Below are 15,288 nucleotides of genomic sequence, written 5' to 3' on the forward strand. Positions count from 1 at the left end.
TTTCCTCTAGACTTGACTATTCAAATACACTCCTGGCTGGTTTGCCACATTCTACTCTCTGTAAACTTGAGGTAATCCAAATCTCTGTGGCTGTCCATGTCTTAATTTGCACCAAATCCCGTTCCCCTATCACCCCTGTGCTCGCTGACCTACATTGGCTTCCGGTCAAGCAACATCTTGATTTTAAAATTCTTATCCTTGTTTTCAAATCCCTCCATAGTTTCGCCCCTCCCTATCTCTGTAATTTCCTCCAGCCCCACAACCCTCCAAAATATCTATACTCCTCTAATTCTGGCCTCTTGTGCATCCTCGATTTTAATTGCTCCACATTTGGTGGCTGCGCCTTCAGTTGCCTAGGCCCCAAACTTTGCAATACCTCCCTAGACCTCTCCGCCTCTCCACCTCGCTTTCCTCCTTTATGATACTCATTAAAACCTACCTCTTTGACATAGCTTTTGGTCATCTGACCTAAAATCTCTCCTTGTGGCTCGGTGTCATACTTTGTTTTGTAATGCTCCAGTAAAGTATCTTGGGACGTTTAATCACATTAAAGGCGCTATATAAATATATGTTGTTGTTGTTGTTAATCTTTTTTAGTTAAATTGCAACTATAGGATATAGTACATAGACAAGTTCAGGACTGTTATCAGCATGCAATTGTACACAGAAACAGTAATTAATACCAGGAATGATTTTCCAGGTACATCAGTTGAATCAGTTCAGAGACAGTTAGATGTTGTGGTGAATGGGAATTGATGAGTTGAAATGCCTCTCTCATCTGTACGTCGCTTTGCGATTTTTGTGATAACTATTTCCTCCGGTTGTAAGATCTATAAGTACCTCATTCAATTACTGACATTCAGAGAGGTCCAGCCATAACGGAGGACCATGCCTCCTCTGTACTCTTCTTACCTCTCACTAACCTGGCGCTCTAAGTCAAGTCCAGTTAGTGGCCCAGTAAAGAACTGTCAATAGTGGATGTTGGACACCAGGAAAACCTGGGAATTCAAACCCATTAGGAAAGAAAGACAGACTTGCATTTATATGCCACCTTATCAGATCTCTCAGAAACATCTCAAAAAGTGCTACACATACAATTACGGTGAAGTGTGCTGACTTGTTATAAATAGATACAGTAGAATAGTGGTTACTTCTTCTTTGGCCTCCTTATCTCGAGAGACAATGGATAAGCGCCTGGAGGTGGTCAGTGGTTTGTGAAGCAGCTCCTGGAGTGGCTATAAAGGCCAATTCTGGAGTGACAGGCTCTTCCACAGGTGCTGCAGAGAAATTTGTTTGTCGGGGCTGTTACACAGTTGGCTCTCCCCTTGCGCCTCTGTCTTTTTTCCTGCCAACTACTAAGTCTCATCGACTCGCCACACTTTAGCCCCGTCTTTATGGCTGCCCGCCAGCTCTGGCGAACGCTGGCAACCGACTCCCACGACTTGTGATCAATGTCACAGGATTTCATGTCACGTTTGCAGACGTCTTTAAAGCGGAGACATGGACGGCCGGTGGGTCTGATACCAGTGGCGAGCTCGCTGTACAATGTGTCTTTGGGGATCCTGCCATCTTCCATGCGGCTCACATGGCCAAGCCATCTCAAGCGCCGCTGACTCAGTAGTGTGTATAAGCTAGGGATGTTGGCCGCCTCGAGGACTTCTGTGTTGGAGATACGGTCCTGCCACCTGATGCCAAGTATTCTCCGGAGGCAGCGAAGATGGAATGAATTGAGGCGTCACTCTTGGCTGACATACGTTGTCCAGGCCTCGCTGCCATAGAGCAAGGTACTGAGGACACAGGCCTGATACACTCGAACTTTTGTGTTCCGTGTCAGTGCACCATTTTCCCACACTCTCTTGGCCTACTATTACTGGACTAATAATCCAGATGCCTGGGCTAATGATCTAGATACATGAGTTCAAATCCCACTATCACAGTAGGGGAATTTAAATTCAATTAAATAAATCGGGAATAAAAAGCTAGTATCAGTAATGGTGACCATGAAACTACCGGATTGTCATAAAAACCCATTTGGTTCACTAATGCCCTTTAGGGAAGAAAATGTGCTGTTGTTACCCAGTCTGGCCTACATGTGACTCCAGAGCCACAGCAATGTGGTGGGCTCCTAACTGGCCTCCAAAATGGCCAAAAAGCTATTCAGTTCAAGAAGGCAGCTCAGTACCTTCTCAAGGACAATTGGGGACGGGCAATAAGTGCTGGCCTTGCTAGTGATACCCACATCCTGTGGATGAATACAAAATAAGGAAGCTGTGCTCCACACACCAGGCTATTCCTCCCACTTGCTTGCTTAATAATATTTAGTTTGATTCTACTTGCCCCTTCTCCAGCCCCTGTAATTTACAAAAAAATTGATACCTTTTACAGGCTCTTTCATGTGGCTAAGCTCAGGGTATTAGCCATACCCCGTTGAACAAAATGTTGGTCTTTAACATACACTTAGAAATTATTGCTTCATAAACACACTTCCTCCCTCCTGTTACTGCATAAACAGATTGAAATTTTATTAAGGACTGGGCTGTATTTCTAAACCTCAGAAGGATGCTCGAACACTGCTTGCCATCAGTCTTCAGAATCATCTGCAACTCTGCACCAATGTATCTCTGCACTCAGGTTATGGAACCAATTTGTAAAATGGAGTTAAGATGCTGATCAGTCATGATATAATTGAATGGAGGAGCAGGCTCGAGGGGCTGAATGGCCTACACCTGTACCTATGCTCCCATATCATAAACTTTAACAGCTGCTGTCCACTTTGGCAAGCTCTCAAAGGTTTAGAAACAAGTTTGGCTGCATCTAAAAAAGATGCTGTTCTATGTCGTGGTTAAAGTATTTTCATATTTGTAGATCTGTTGCCGTGTTCACAAATCAGCAGTGATGTCAGTCACCAGGCTGTCAATCTTACATTAGTTTCTGTCACAACAGATTCAGAAACTGCAGTACTGACATCGCTGCCACAGTGCTGTGGTTTCAATTTTATATAAACTGTCAATAAAATTAACCAAGCAAACATTTTCATAAATAGATTGTGTTATTGCTCCCTGGCAAGGTCCATTGACCAAATAGACAATATGCCTGTTGTACTGAACCATATAACTTTGATTCCTTGCCTGTATTGAGTTGGAGGAACTCAGCCTGGGCAGTACTGCTGCAATTAGTCTCAGTGTCCTAGGCTGGGTTAGCTGTGTACATCCACTAAAATATCCCTACCTGCAGATCATTGTTCAGTGACCCTTGCTGGAAAGTGTGAATGTGCGGATGCCAGTCATGGACAAACTTGGCTCTGATGCACCACGTGGTCGAATATCCTGTCAACACTTGCTGCTCATGCTCATGCCTGATGGATTTCTGCTTGAGTGAGGTACTGGAGGGCTGATACCAACTATAGTGACCATATGAGAGGAGAGGTAAAGGATAAAATCAGAGTGAAAACTATAAGAGTTAAAATGGATTGTGTTAGAAATGCTGCTTAGTGATGATAAGACAGAGGATTGATTATCTCACTGAGAGAGAGCAGAAAGCTATTAATTGGGAAATTTATTTGTCACACTGGTGCACTGAGAGGCACTCCTCTGAGTTAAAGTCCAAGGCAGAAGAGGGGAAGGTTTATTCGATAAAGATGTGTGGAGTTTCATATTCTAATTTCTGCTCAACCCAGCCTGGGTTGAGGATCAGTAACGTTATAAAAATTTCACCAAAAGATAGCAATAATAATTTAAAGTAATTCTGCACTTTTAAAAAACTTGAAATCTGGGAGCTGTTGGTTATTGAAGTCAAAGTTATTATGCACAGTTTAAATTTGCAGTGTTCCCTGTACAGCCCTGAAACACAACGATTCCACTCCTGACACGAAAATAAAAGCAAAATACTGCAGATGCTGGAAATCTGAAATAAAAAACAGCAAGTGCTGGAAATACCTCAGCAGGTCAGGCAGCATCTGTGGAGAGCGAAGCAGAGTTAACGTTTCAGTTCTGTGACCTTTCATCAGTTCTGATGAAGGGTCACTGACCTGAAACGTTAACTCTGATTCTCTCGCCACAGATGCTGCCAGACCTGCTGAGTAATTCCAGCATTTTCTGTTCATATTCCACTCCTGACACTGTTTTTTCAGAGATCAAACTGAATGAGTTTGCCAGATATTCTGATGCAGATGCAATAACACGGCTTGCTGAGCCCACATTTTCCCCACATTGAATCGGGACAAATGCTGGAGGATTCTTTCCATATGATAGAATACAGGATGGTGGAAATAGATTCAAAAGTAACTTTCAAAGGGAATTGGATAAATACTTGAAGGGGAGAGAATTGCAGGGCTAAGGGGAAAAAGCTGAGGAGTGGGACTAATTGGACAGCTTTTTCCAAGAGCTGACACAGGCACGATGATCAGGGTTCTCTTCCAAGTACAGTGCAATCAGCTTTACTTAAAATAGGAAGTAAGCATAAAACTCTACTGCATCCTTTTCAGCTCAGTTCATGCCGTTAATTCTAAAGTTCTATTTTCAAAGAATAGCTCTCTGTAAACCCCGAACTCATTTGTTCCAATACAAGCAAAACAAGAATGAATTCTCCCAAGAGAGTTACCAGGTAATTGCAGTGTAACAGATCCACTATTTGTCAGAGATCTGAGCCCAATACAATCCCCACCGCAAATAGCGGACATATTCGTTTAGATGCAAATTGCCCGCTATACATGGCGGATGGTAAAACCGTCTGTATGATGCTGCCCGACCTGCCTGGCTATAGACCAGACCAGATCATAGTAGGGTGAGGTCATTTGGGCCACCGTGCCTGTCCTAGCCGTCTGACCGTCTGCCGTAGTTGTTACTAGTGCAAACGGCTGATTGAAGACATGACTTTGCCTGAAATCAGCGGAGCTTTAAAGCTACTCAAAATAGTCAGTCTGCTTAGTAGGATCGGTAACCGGAGGACACAGGTTGGCAAGTGAGCCAGAGGAGAGATGAGGACATTTTTTTAATGGTGTGGGTTTTATGATCTGGAATGCAATGCTTGAAAGGTTTGTTTTACTTTCTCTTTATTCTATTACAACTGGATTTTATGTGGGTACACACACTATTCAGTCCTCTAACATTGGACTTCTCCTCAATTCTCACACCCTCTGTTCCACCATAATCGACCGCTTATTCATCCACTCTACTGCTTTCTCGTATTCTCTAACCAGTCCCCTCTGCCTTGACACCTCTTTCCCTGCTCTGAGAACACCATCAAACCCTCCCCCACTTTCACCAAGTTTTGTTTCCAGCCTCTCCATTTCTCTCCTCTTCCCTGCTCAGTGCCTGTAATATTCCTCTCCTCCTTTTATTCTAAAGTGCTCCGAGACATCTTCTCCATAAGGAATGTGAAGGCAAGTTGTGCTGTTCATTAGATTGTTTTTCTTGTTGAGTTATCTCCATTTCATTTACGTAAAACCTTGAGATTGTGAATTCATTGCTTCACCTCTTAACTGCTCAAATTAGGTTCATTTTTGCTCTCATTTAAAAGATTTATTTCCTTGCTAGACATGCCGTTTGAGACACTGTGCACTTCACCATACTGTTCAATGTCAAAGTGAAAGTGCTCAATGTATCCCATTGTTTTAAGACTGATAAGATATCATAGGCACAACACACTGCAGATCAATGCACCGATTCATCTGGTAGAGATGCTGTGATGTTTATTTTCATTTATTTAGAGATACAGCACTGAAACAGGCCTTTCGGCCCACCGAGTCTGTGCCGACCATCAACCACCCATTTATACTAATCCTACACTAATCCCATATTCCTACCACATCCCCACCTGTCCCTATATTTCCCTATCACCTACCTATACTAGGGGCAATTTATAATGGCCAATTAACCTATCAACCTGCAAGTCTTTGGCATGTGGCAGGAAACCGGAGCACCCGGAGGAAACCCACGCAGACACAGGGAGAACTTGCAAACTCCACACAGGCAGTACCCAGAATTGAACCTGGGTCGCTGGAGCTGTGAGGCTGCGGTGCTAACCACTGTGCCGCTCAAATGTGTGGCATTGTGTGGCATTGTCCATGACATAACTTACAAATATTCTCCTTATATTTACCATTAATGTAGAACAATGCAGTGTCACACTAATACAGAGCAAGGGAACCTTGTCCCATTGCACAATGTTGCTTGCTCTAGAACAATCTGTTATGTGACAATGTCATATTAATCTGTAGCAAACAATTTGGCTGCATCATCGTACATTAATCTTGATCATCAGTCAGCTATGCCGCACAATTGATTAATCTGTATCACATTGCTCTAGACAACGTCCTATCAACATGCCATACAGTAACAGATTAATCTAGTTTACCTGGTTTACAGGTAAATTATTTGCTATCATACCAATCTAGAATAGTCACGCTGTAACATTTAAATCATGAGTGTCAAGAACATTTATTCAGTGAAAATTTATGAAAAGATATAAGGAACTAATGAATAATTAACAGTTGTGGGATAGAACAGAACTGACAGCAGCAGGATGAGTGCATATTTAGATTAGTGCTATGACAGCATTTTGTTCAGACTCAGGTATAACTGCTATGGAAAGGTTAAAATAATGACTTTGATCAGACTAGCTGTTAAACCCAATAATTTAAGTTACATTTGGTATCATTTACCTGCTGCAATGTTTAGTAGTTTACAGGCTGTTTCTATCTCCTTGAGGACTTCCCCAACCACCATCGTCTGAACCTGTTCTAGGGATCTTTCTTCTAGGTGGACACTGTTCTGATAGTCCAGCTCTGTGGGCACACACAGCTCCTGACTGTCCACTATGGGGCATTGATCTGGCTCTTTGTGTGGCTCAGTCTTCAAGCCGTGGTCAATCTCTGGACGCTCCACCAACCCCTTAGACAGCCACGCACAGTCTTCAGTTAGCAACATGTCGAAGTAGGACAAGTAGACAGGCAGTGTCCGTTCAGGGGTTGAGGGGTTACTGGATGGTTCCACCACGGTCCACTCGAGGGCCTTTGGGTGGCCGGGTTTCTCCAGGTTGGTCAGTATTGCATCCTCGAAGGCAGTTCGGTTCTGCTGCAGCATGGTCAGTCGCCGACCAGCACTGCCCATCACCTCAAGTAAACTTCTCAGATCTACAGCAAAATAAGAAGAGACAAATGTTTAATAGCATAATATCACCATCCATAGACTGATGACTATTGACTGCCTCACAGCAATACTGTTCATTGAACCCATTGGGAGGCTGTAAGCTAGAAACAGGGGATTATAGGGTCAGTCGGTCACTTAAATATCCCAGTAACTCCTGAATGGGCTTTAATGAATGTTTTACTCATGGGTCAGTTTGCATTAATGGGTCATCACGTTAAGTGCAGCTAATAGTCCAAATACAGGATTCAAACTGCAGTTTATTTCTTGTGCAAAGAAAAGCTGCTACTTAAACAGACAACATCTGACTTTCTTTTCATGACTTTTAATTAAAAGAGCCCATCTCTTTCTTGCAACGACTCTTTTGCCATTTACCAAGTGAAGGGGATTTAATACTGGATGGCACCAAGATGAACAAGAATTAGACATTGAAGTGTACTCATTCTTAAACTTAATATGCCCTAGTTTTAAAGATTTTTAATAGTTTTTTTGATATAGTTAGTCCACATACCCCTACCCGCACACTTTCGCATCTCCACTAGGCCCTGCTGTAGCGATCAATGTGAAAGTAAAGCTACCTCTTCTGTCGGTCTCCTGTACAATGCCTGGGAAATAGATGCAGGCTGTAGGTGGGGTGGGAATATCCAACCGCAGTCTGCTCCCTGGCAGATTGACAGAAATATACTGTCCAACTTGAAAGGAAATTTCTGCGTAAAAATTGTACATTTTAATTGACAGATTGGTGGTGTTAAAATCTTAATATTTACAATTGACCACCAACAGTCTTGAGGTGCTATTTGAAGAGTTATGGTGCTTCCAGTTAAGATAATAATGTTAGTCCCTCACTCACAGCTAATATAACAGAAACAGCTCAGCCAGTAGTTCATGAATTTAAACTCTGTGGCTTTGAGGTTCCGCAAAGCCGCCACTGGGTTACCCACTGTAACACTGTTTTCAACCATTTACCCTGTTTCTCTGGGCTTCCATTAAACGCCTGCCAAAATTACAGCAGAAGATTTGGAGACCCCACGCAATATCAGGGCCTGCAAATTTTTACCTTGATCTTTTCTTCCTTCCCTCCTGAAGACGGTGACTCCTGCTGTGGAATTGCCCAAGTGGCCTTTCTTCTTGTGTGAGCACTGAGAGTGTGTTTGTGTGAGCTGTTCAACTGTGACAGGCACCACAGCCAAGTCTGCCCCTGTTTCCACCTGATGTCTACAGACATACACTTGCAAGCAGGGATCATTGGGTAGCAATAAACAGCAGAAGCACTGGTTGTGTTTTTTTGCTCTTCCTAGCCCAGGTTTTGAGGACATTTAGGACATCCAACTGGCTGCGGTTAACGAATGGCAGAGATGGAACATCTAACCAGATACTTTCTGGTCTGTATGGCCTTGTGCTGTATAGAGTGATGCCTTCACCTTTACAAGGTTATCAAAGGAGCTTTTTGTTTGTCTTTGATGTGCTTTCCAACTCCTCCTAGTCTTCCTCTCTCACTGTTTGACTTTAAGGTAGCAAGATTATAGAAACCTGGGCAGTACAGCTTCACTCAGACTGGGATGAATGTCTGTCTGTTATTGGCGGTGGCTCTGCATAGCAGGTCACTCAGTGATCCTTTCATATTAATCTAAAACAATCTGTTATACTCTGCAATATCGCATTAATCTAGTACAGTCTGTCAAGCAGCATTGCATTACATTTTAACTGGACCCGCCAAGAATATGTAGTGAGCAAAAAGTTATTAAAAAGATATAAATAATTGAGGAAATTATTGAATATTAAACAGTCATGAGATTGGACACCTTTGAACCCATCAGAACAAGCAAAAATATTGACAAAAGCTAATTTGCAGAAAGGCCTCTGTCATCCCAGCAACAGAGAGTCCGACTTGCATTTTTAGGCCTTCATTTTGTGTTCACACTTGTTCCCTCAATGAGTTAGTCATGCAAGCCTTGACTAAGTTATTGGAGAGTGTGTCTCACAGTGGTGGAACATTATTTTGAGGGTACACAAGGGAAATAACATATTGGCACACTAATATATAGAAACAAATTTAAATATATGAATTGTTTCCACTAGCAGGAGAGTCAGTAACCAGAGGATGCAGATTTAAGATAATTAGCAAAAGAACTGAAGGTGAAATTAGGGCAATTTTTTAACATGGAAGTTTTTATGATCTGGAATTCACTGTCTCAAAGGGTGGTGGAAGCAGATTCATTAGCAACTTTCAAAGGGGAATTGGATATATATTTGAAAAGGACAAATTTGCAGGGCTATGGGGAAGAGCAGAGGAGTGGCACTTATTGGATAGCTCTTTCCAAGCACTGGCATAGTCACAATAGGTTGAATGGCCTCCTTCTATGTTGTATAATTCTATGATAGTCACTGCTGTTACCAACCAATTACAGACTCTAAGCCCTGGGAGCTGGTCATGACTGTTCTGTTTCAAGCAAGAGTACAGATAGGACCTAAAATAGGAGGAAGGAGTGAAAAAGCTCAAAAGCACAGTGGAGACCAGGAGCAATCCCAAAAAGTTTTGTCTTAATTGCTCTTTATTTTATTAACTTTAGTCATAGAAATTGCTCCAGACAGTTCTTTTAGTTCCAGGCAAAAGCTGAAATAAGGTAGAACAGTTTTGATTGAGTGTATTTTTTTGCTGTTAAGTCTGACCCTGCCTTGTTAACTGTTGCCTTTTTTGGTTTACTTGATCTCTTGTTGATGGATAATTTAGTTGAAGAGGTTGGAAGGTTGAAGTACATTTAGAATTTAAACACAGCTTAAAGGAACACTGAACATGAATTGGAAAGTTATCTCAATTATGGCCATTCTAATCAGAGATATCTCACTTGCAATCTACAATCCGTAATTGTAAGCTTGGACTGATATGAAAATATTGGAAAAGCCATAGCAATGTTCACAATAACAATTCTATTTTGAAAATCCCATTGGTATTGGATCTTTATCCTGAAATTTCCATTGGCAGTAATCCCAACGATGTTTAATAATTATTTCAGCTGCAATTTAGGTTTTCTAGCCCTTCTAATATACAACCATTTCTAGATAGGCCATAGTTGCTGTTATAACACAGCTAATGCTGTTCTATTGCCCCTGATAACTATAGTCACTCATACTCCACGGCCACTGATATATCACAGCCACCAGGAGACCATGGCCTCCAATATACTTCTCCCTCTACTCAGATATACTCCAAACTCAAATATATCATGGCAATTGATAGAACACATCTATTAATATACCACAGACATACATATAACACAGCAACTAATACATACACAGCCACTGATACACCGTAGTGAATGATATACCATAGCAACAACAGAGAGACTAGGGATAGGAAGGAGTATTATGAGGCACTGAAAATTATTACAAAGGAGCCACTAGCCACTGGAGAGGTGCCAATATTTTTGAAACAGCAAACGTGATGTACAAATTCAGAAAGCATGGCACAACAGACACATGAAATGACAGACCCATTAGACTAATCTCAATCCTGTGCAAAATAATTGAATCAATTATCAGGGTTAAAGTTGAGAATGAGTTTTAGAATAATACCTCAGGAAGCACCTGTCAACATGGATTCAGAAGGAATAACATCCCAAGTGGAAAACCCTATGGCATTGATGTACCTAAACTTCCAAAGGTACTTGACTAGGCTTCACATAGTTAAATGGTAAGCCCTATTATCACACACATGAATCTGCTCTGCACCCCTCCAAGGTCAATGTATCCTTCTTGTGATGAAATACCTAAAACTGAATGTTGTACTCGAGATGGTAACTGACCTGGAGTAGATCTTGGGGTGGATAAGAAATTGGCAAAAGATCAAAAACAACAGACATAGTTTAGAGAATTATGACAGGTTGATGGGGAGTACTGAGTGATGTGCCCTTGGCGTTATTGTTGGGACCACTGCCAATTCTAATTTACATCAATAACTTAGATTCTGAAACTGGAGTGAAACTGGTCAAAGTTGCAGATGATATTAAACTAGGAGGACAGTGGAATCTGAGAATACAAGTCAGAAATTACAAAATGAATTGGACTGTGAGATAGGAACATTAGGAACAGGAGTAGGCCATTCAGCCCCTTGGATTTGCTCCACCATTCAATTGAATTATGGTTGATTTGTACCTCAACTCCATTTTCCCACCTATGATAATCTTAACTAACAAAAATCTATTGATCTCAGTCTTGAAAACTATAGTTGTTCCTCAATATTCACAGTCAATTCAGAAAGAAAATTCCAGATTTCTCCTACCCTTTGTGTGAAAAATACTTCCTGATTTCACTCTTTAAATGACCTAGCTCTAATTGTAAGATGGTTTCCATATTCTTGATTTCCCTATCATAGGAAACAGTTTCTCCACATATATCCCATAAATCATGTTTTTCCATTTTAAGTAGCTCAATAAGATCACCCCGCAATCGTTTATACTCAGGGGAATACAAACCAACTTTATGCAACCTGTACTCATTATTTAACCCTTTAAGCCCTGGTATCATTCTGATGGATCTGTATTGTACCCACTCCAAAGCCAATACGTCCTTCTTGTGGTGTGGTGCAGGGGGACTGATCAAGGCTCTGGACAAATGAAGCATAACTTCCTCCTCTTTGTATTTCAGCCCCTTTGAGATAAAGGCCAAGATTCCATTAGCCTTTTTGCTCGCTTTCTGTACCTGTACACTAACTTTTAATGGTTTACGTACTTGGACGAAATTTAATGCAATGTAAAGTATTGCATACAGGAAGGAATGTGGTCCACGCAAGCCATCCATGAATTGCATTGAAACAAATAAGAACGAAGTTGAAAAAGACCTAGGAGTCTGAGGAGATATTCAACACATCCAACCATGCAGAGCAACAAGTGCCAAATAGAAATTTGAACTATTCAGCCAAAACAGTAGAACACAAATCAGAGGAAGCTATGCTCTGTGGCGATTGCATCTTGAGTACTGAGTCCAGTATGATTACTAAGGTACAAGGGAGCCATTCGTACATTGCAGGCAGCATAGAGGATAGCCACAATGCTACTCTCAATTGCCAAGGGTCTGAGTTATAAAATAAGGTTGTTGGCCTTTTCAGTATTGAAAGAAGATGCCTGAGGAGTGATGTTATAAAGATAGTTAACAGTATGGAAATGTAAATCTGGAAAATTATTTTAAATTGTAAGAGTGGGACAAACTAGCAAACAGTAAATTTAAGATTGATGTCAGGAAATTCATCAGCACACAAAGAGTGCTCAATACGTGGAGTAGACTCCAGGATAGAGTAGTGGAGATGAAAACCCCAAAAACCATCTAGCAATCAGTTAGATGCTGGAATGGAGAAACTTCAAAGAATGTCTGGAAGGATGAACTAATTATCTTGTGAGCTGGTGGTACATCACAGTCAGATACACCACAGTCAGATACACCACAGCCTCTATTATCCCATAGCCACTGATATAAGGCAGCCTCTGATATACCACAACCTCTGATATGCCATAGACTCTGATATACAACAGCCAGATATACTGCAGCCTCTTATATACCATAGCTTCCAATACACCACAGCCAGATATACTGCAGCCTCTTATATACCATAGCTTCCAATACACCACAGCCAGATATACTGCAGCCTCTGATATACCAAAGCTTCTGATATATCATAGCCAATATACCACAGTCAGATACACCACAGCCTCTACTATTCCATAGCCACTGATGTAAAACAGCCTCTGATATACCACAGCTAGATATATCACAGCCTCTGATATACCCATAGCTTCTGATATATCATAGCCTTCGATATACTCCAGCCAGATAGACTGCAGCCTCTGATATACCATAGCCTCTGAAATATGACTACTACCACAACTTCAGACCTATCACAATGCCCGAAACAGCACATGTGATTAATGACTCCCACATTAACACAGAAAACACTTCCTTAATTACTGCTTAATTAGAACTGCTTCCACTCTCCTGGCTCTAAAACAAATGTAGAGAAAATCTACATTTAAAAGGAAGGAGAATATTTGTACAAGAATTGCTAGGGTGGATTTTGCCTGGAACCAACATGTCCAGCTGTTGTTTGATGCCCTTTGGGGAACTGATTAAAAACTACGTCAATTATATTTTTTCAATAAAACCCAGCAGAGATCTCTAAACTGGGCCACCTCTTTAAAGATTATGGATATTACTGAGGATCACAGTGACTGAAAAGGCAGGACAACTGAGACTGTAATAACGCTTTTGAAAGGTGGGCTGTCGCTCTGAGTTTGATCTCGCAATGTTGCATCTAACGAGCCATAGATTCTGCCACACATGGAGGCTGTGTGTTACTGTGGGGATTTTATTTCCATTATTTGCTCAGGATTGGATTAAGTGATTGGAGGATTGACCCCTGGAGTTCACTCTTTTAAATCCTGCAACAGCTTGATGACTGTCCATTAGTGCAGGGAGCACTGCAAATTATTTCTATTGGCCCAACAGCAGCCTGACAGAAACCGAGATTGTGGTTTGCATAAGGACATAAATAATAGAACTCAATTAAACCGGTTTTCCAGTGTCAAATTGTGTTTGGTAACATTCCTCTGAAGCACCTTGGGACATTTTTACTGCATTAAAGGCACCATGTAAATGCAAGTTGATGTTGCTCTGTTGCAGAGTAAAGTGTTTCATTATTTGAAAAACAATCTAGATTGCGCCTTAATATTTAACCCAACAAGTTTCTGCTTAGAATAGGTTGGGGGAGATTGGTACCGTTACAGAGAACCCAGGAGAGTCTGGCATCCTTTCTGCCAATCATAATGTAATGCACAAACAACACAATAACGCTTTTGCAATGCAGGACTTTTTCTGATATGAATTACGTCATTGGAGTAAGGCCACGGATCAGTCATGATCTCATTGAATGGCGGGACAGGCTATAGGGGCTGAATGGCCAACTCCTGTTCCTATCTTCCGATGTTCCTATGTGCTGCCAAACACCATGGGAAAACTCTACCAAAGATTGCACAGCCCCGTTAAATATTGCCTTTTCACAGTTGAAGAATGATGTCAGGGATTCTTCTGGAGCAATGGCATCTGGACATTGAATTCTCAACACCTGAAGTCAAATCTCTAAACTCCAAAAACCAGAAGAAATTTTTTTTGTAAAAGCTGGATTTTACCCTCCTTGGATATTAAAGATATTCTTCTCTTTGCATAAACCGTGTTAAAGGAACATTTTCCTCACGTTTGGAAACTTCTTCCTTGTTTGTTGATGAAGTCAACTGCCAATTTCATCACAATGATGTCCCATGTAAATGACTTGATGGTACATTTCCTTTTCTTTAAACTTTTTAGTTAATGATATTAAAACAGACAAAATATAAACCATGGAAACCAGAAGAGCAATTGGCAAGGATGGGGGTGATGGGCATGGGGTGGAGTGAAGGGAAACTGCACTATTACCAAGGATTCCATTATGGACAGCACCAACAAGAAGCTGAATTTTAAGAGGCTGCCACTGATCACGCCAAAGAGCCGCCGTAATCTCAAGTGCGGCAGCTGATTTAAATAGCCGGGGCAGCCCATCCCCCCCCCAATTTCATGGAAGGGCGGGCTATTCATCGCCAGCAATGGCATCAGCTGCCTGTGCGCGGGCGCTGCCACCTTTTTTAAAGGGCAGCCTGCCCTGCCGCCTAATTTAAATTTTAAACACATAACCCCCCCAAAATTAAATAAATAAATTTCTTATGCCCCTTTCCCATCCCCCAGTAACAATTACAATAGCTATTTGCTCTTTCCCCCAAAACATTCACCTTTTACATCTGACCTTCCCCCCCCAAACTGCACAAAGTTTGAAGTTCAACCCTTCCCACCATCACCTACATCCATTCCGTGCATTTGACCCCGCCCCCCACCTCCTGCATTGAAAATCTTACCACCTCCCCCACTCTCCACCAGTGTCACGCCACCTTTCCCCGGATGGGGAATTGAAGGCGCAGGAGTGCCAGCCGCTGCACCAACGATTGTGGTGGGCCCTCAAGATTGGAGTTAAGTCTATGTAAATTTATTAATTTTATTCACTTGAATATTTTAATGGAGGTTCTGTTGCCTAGCGGCGGGGGTGGGGGTGGTGGGGGCCGCCACAGAG

The 15,288-nt window shown here is 41.8% G+C and overlaps 1 protein-coding gene across 1 annotated transcript in view; it reads right to left on the reverse strand.

The window, feature by feature from the left end:
• The window catches only part of LOC137384081 (SAM pointed domain-containing Ets transcription factor), a 111,001-nt gene that overhangs the window by 69,494 nt on the left and 26,219 nt on the right, over positions 1–15,288 (reverse strand). Inside the window, exon 2 of the mRNA XM_068057660.1 lies at positions 6,662–7,132. Within this exon, the coding sequence (XP_067913761.1) occupies positions 6,662–7,109 (448 nt within the window). The 5' untranslated portion in view covers positions 7,110–7,132. The remainder of the gene's footprint in view (positions 1–6,661; positions 7,133–15,288) is intronic.

This window comes from Heterodontus francisci, chromosome 25 (genome assembly GCF_036365525.1).
Source record: "Heterodontus francisci isolate sHetFra1 chromosome 25, sHetFra1.hap1, whole genome shotgun sequence".
NCBI classification, from domain to species: domain Eukaryota; kingdom Metazoa; phylum Chordata; class Chondrichthyes; order Heterodontiformes; family Heterodontidae; genus Heterodontus; species Heterodontus francisci.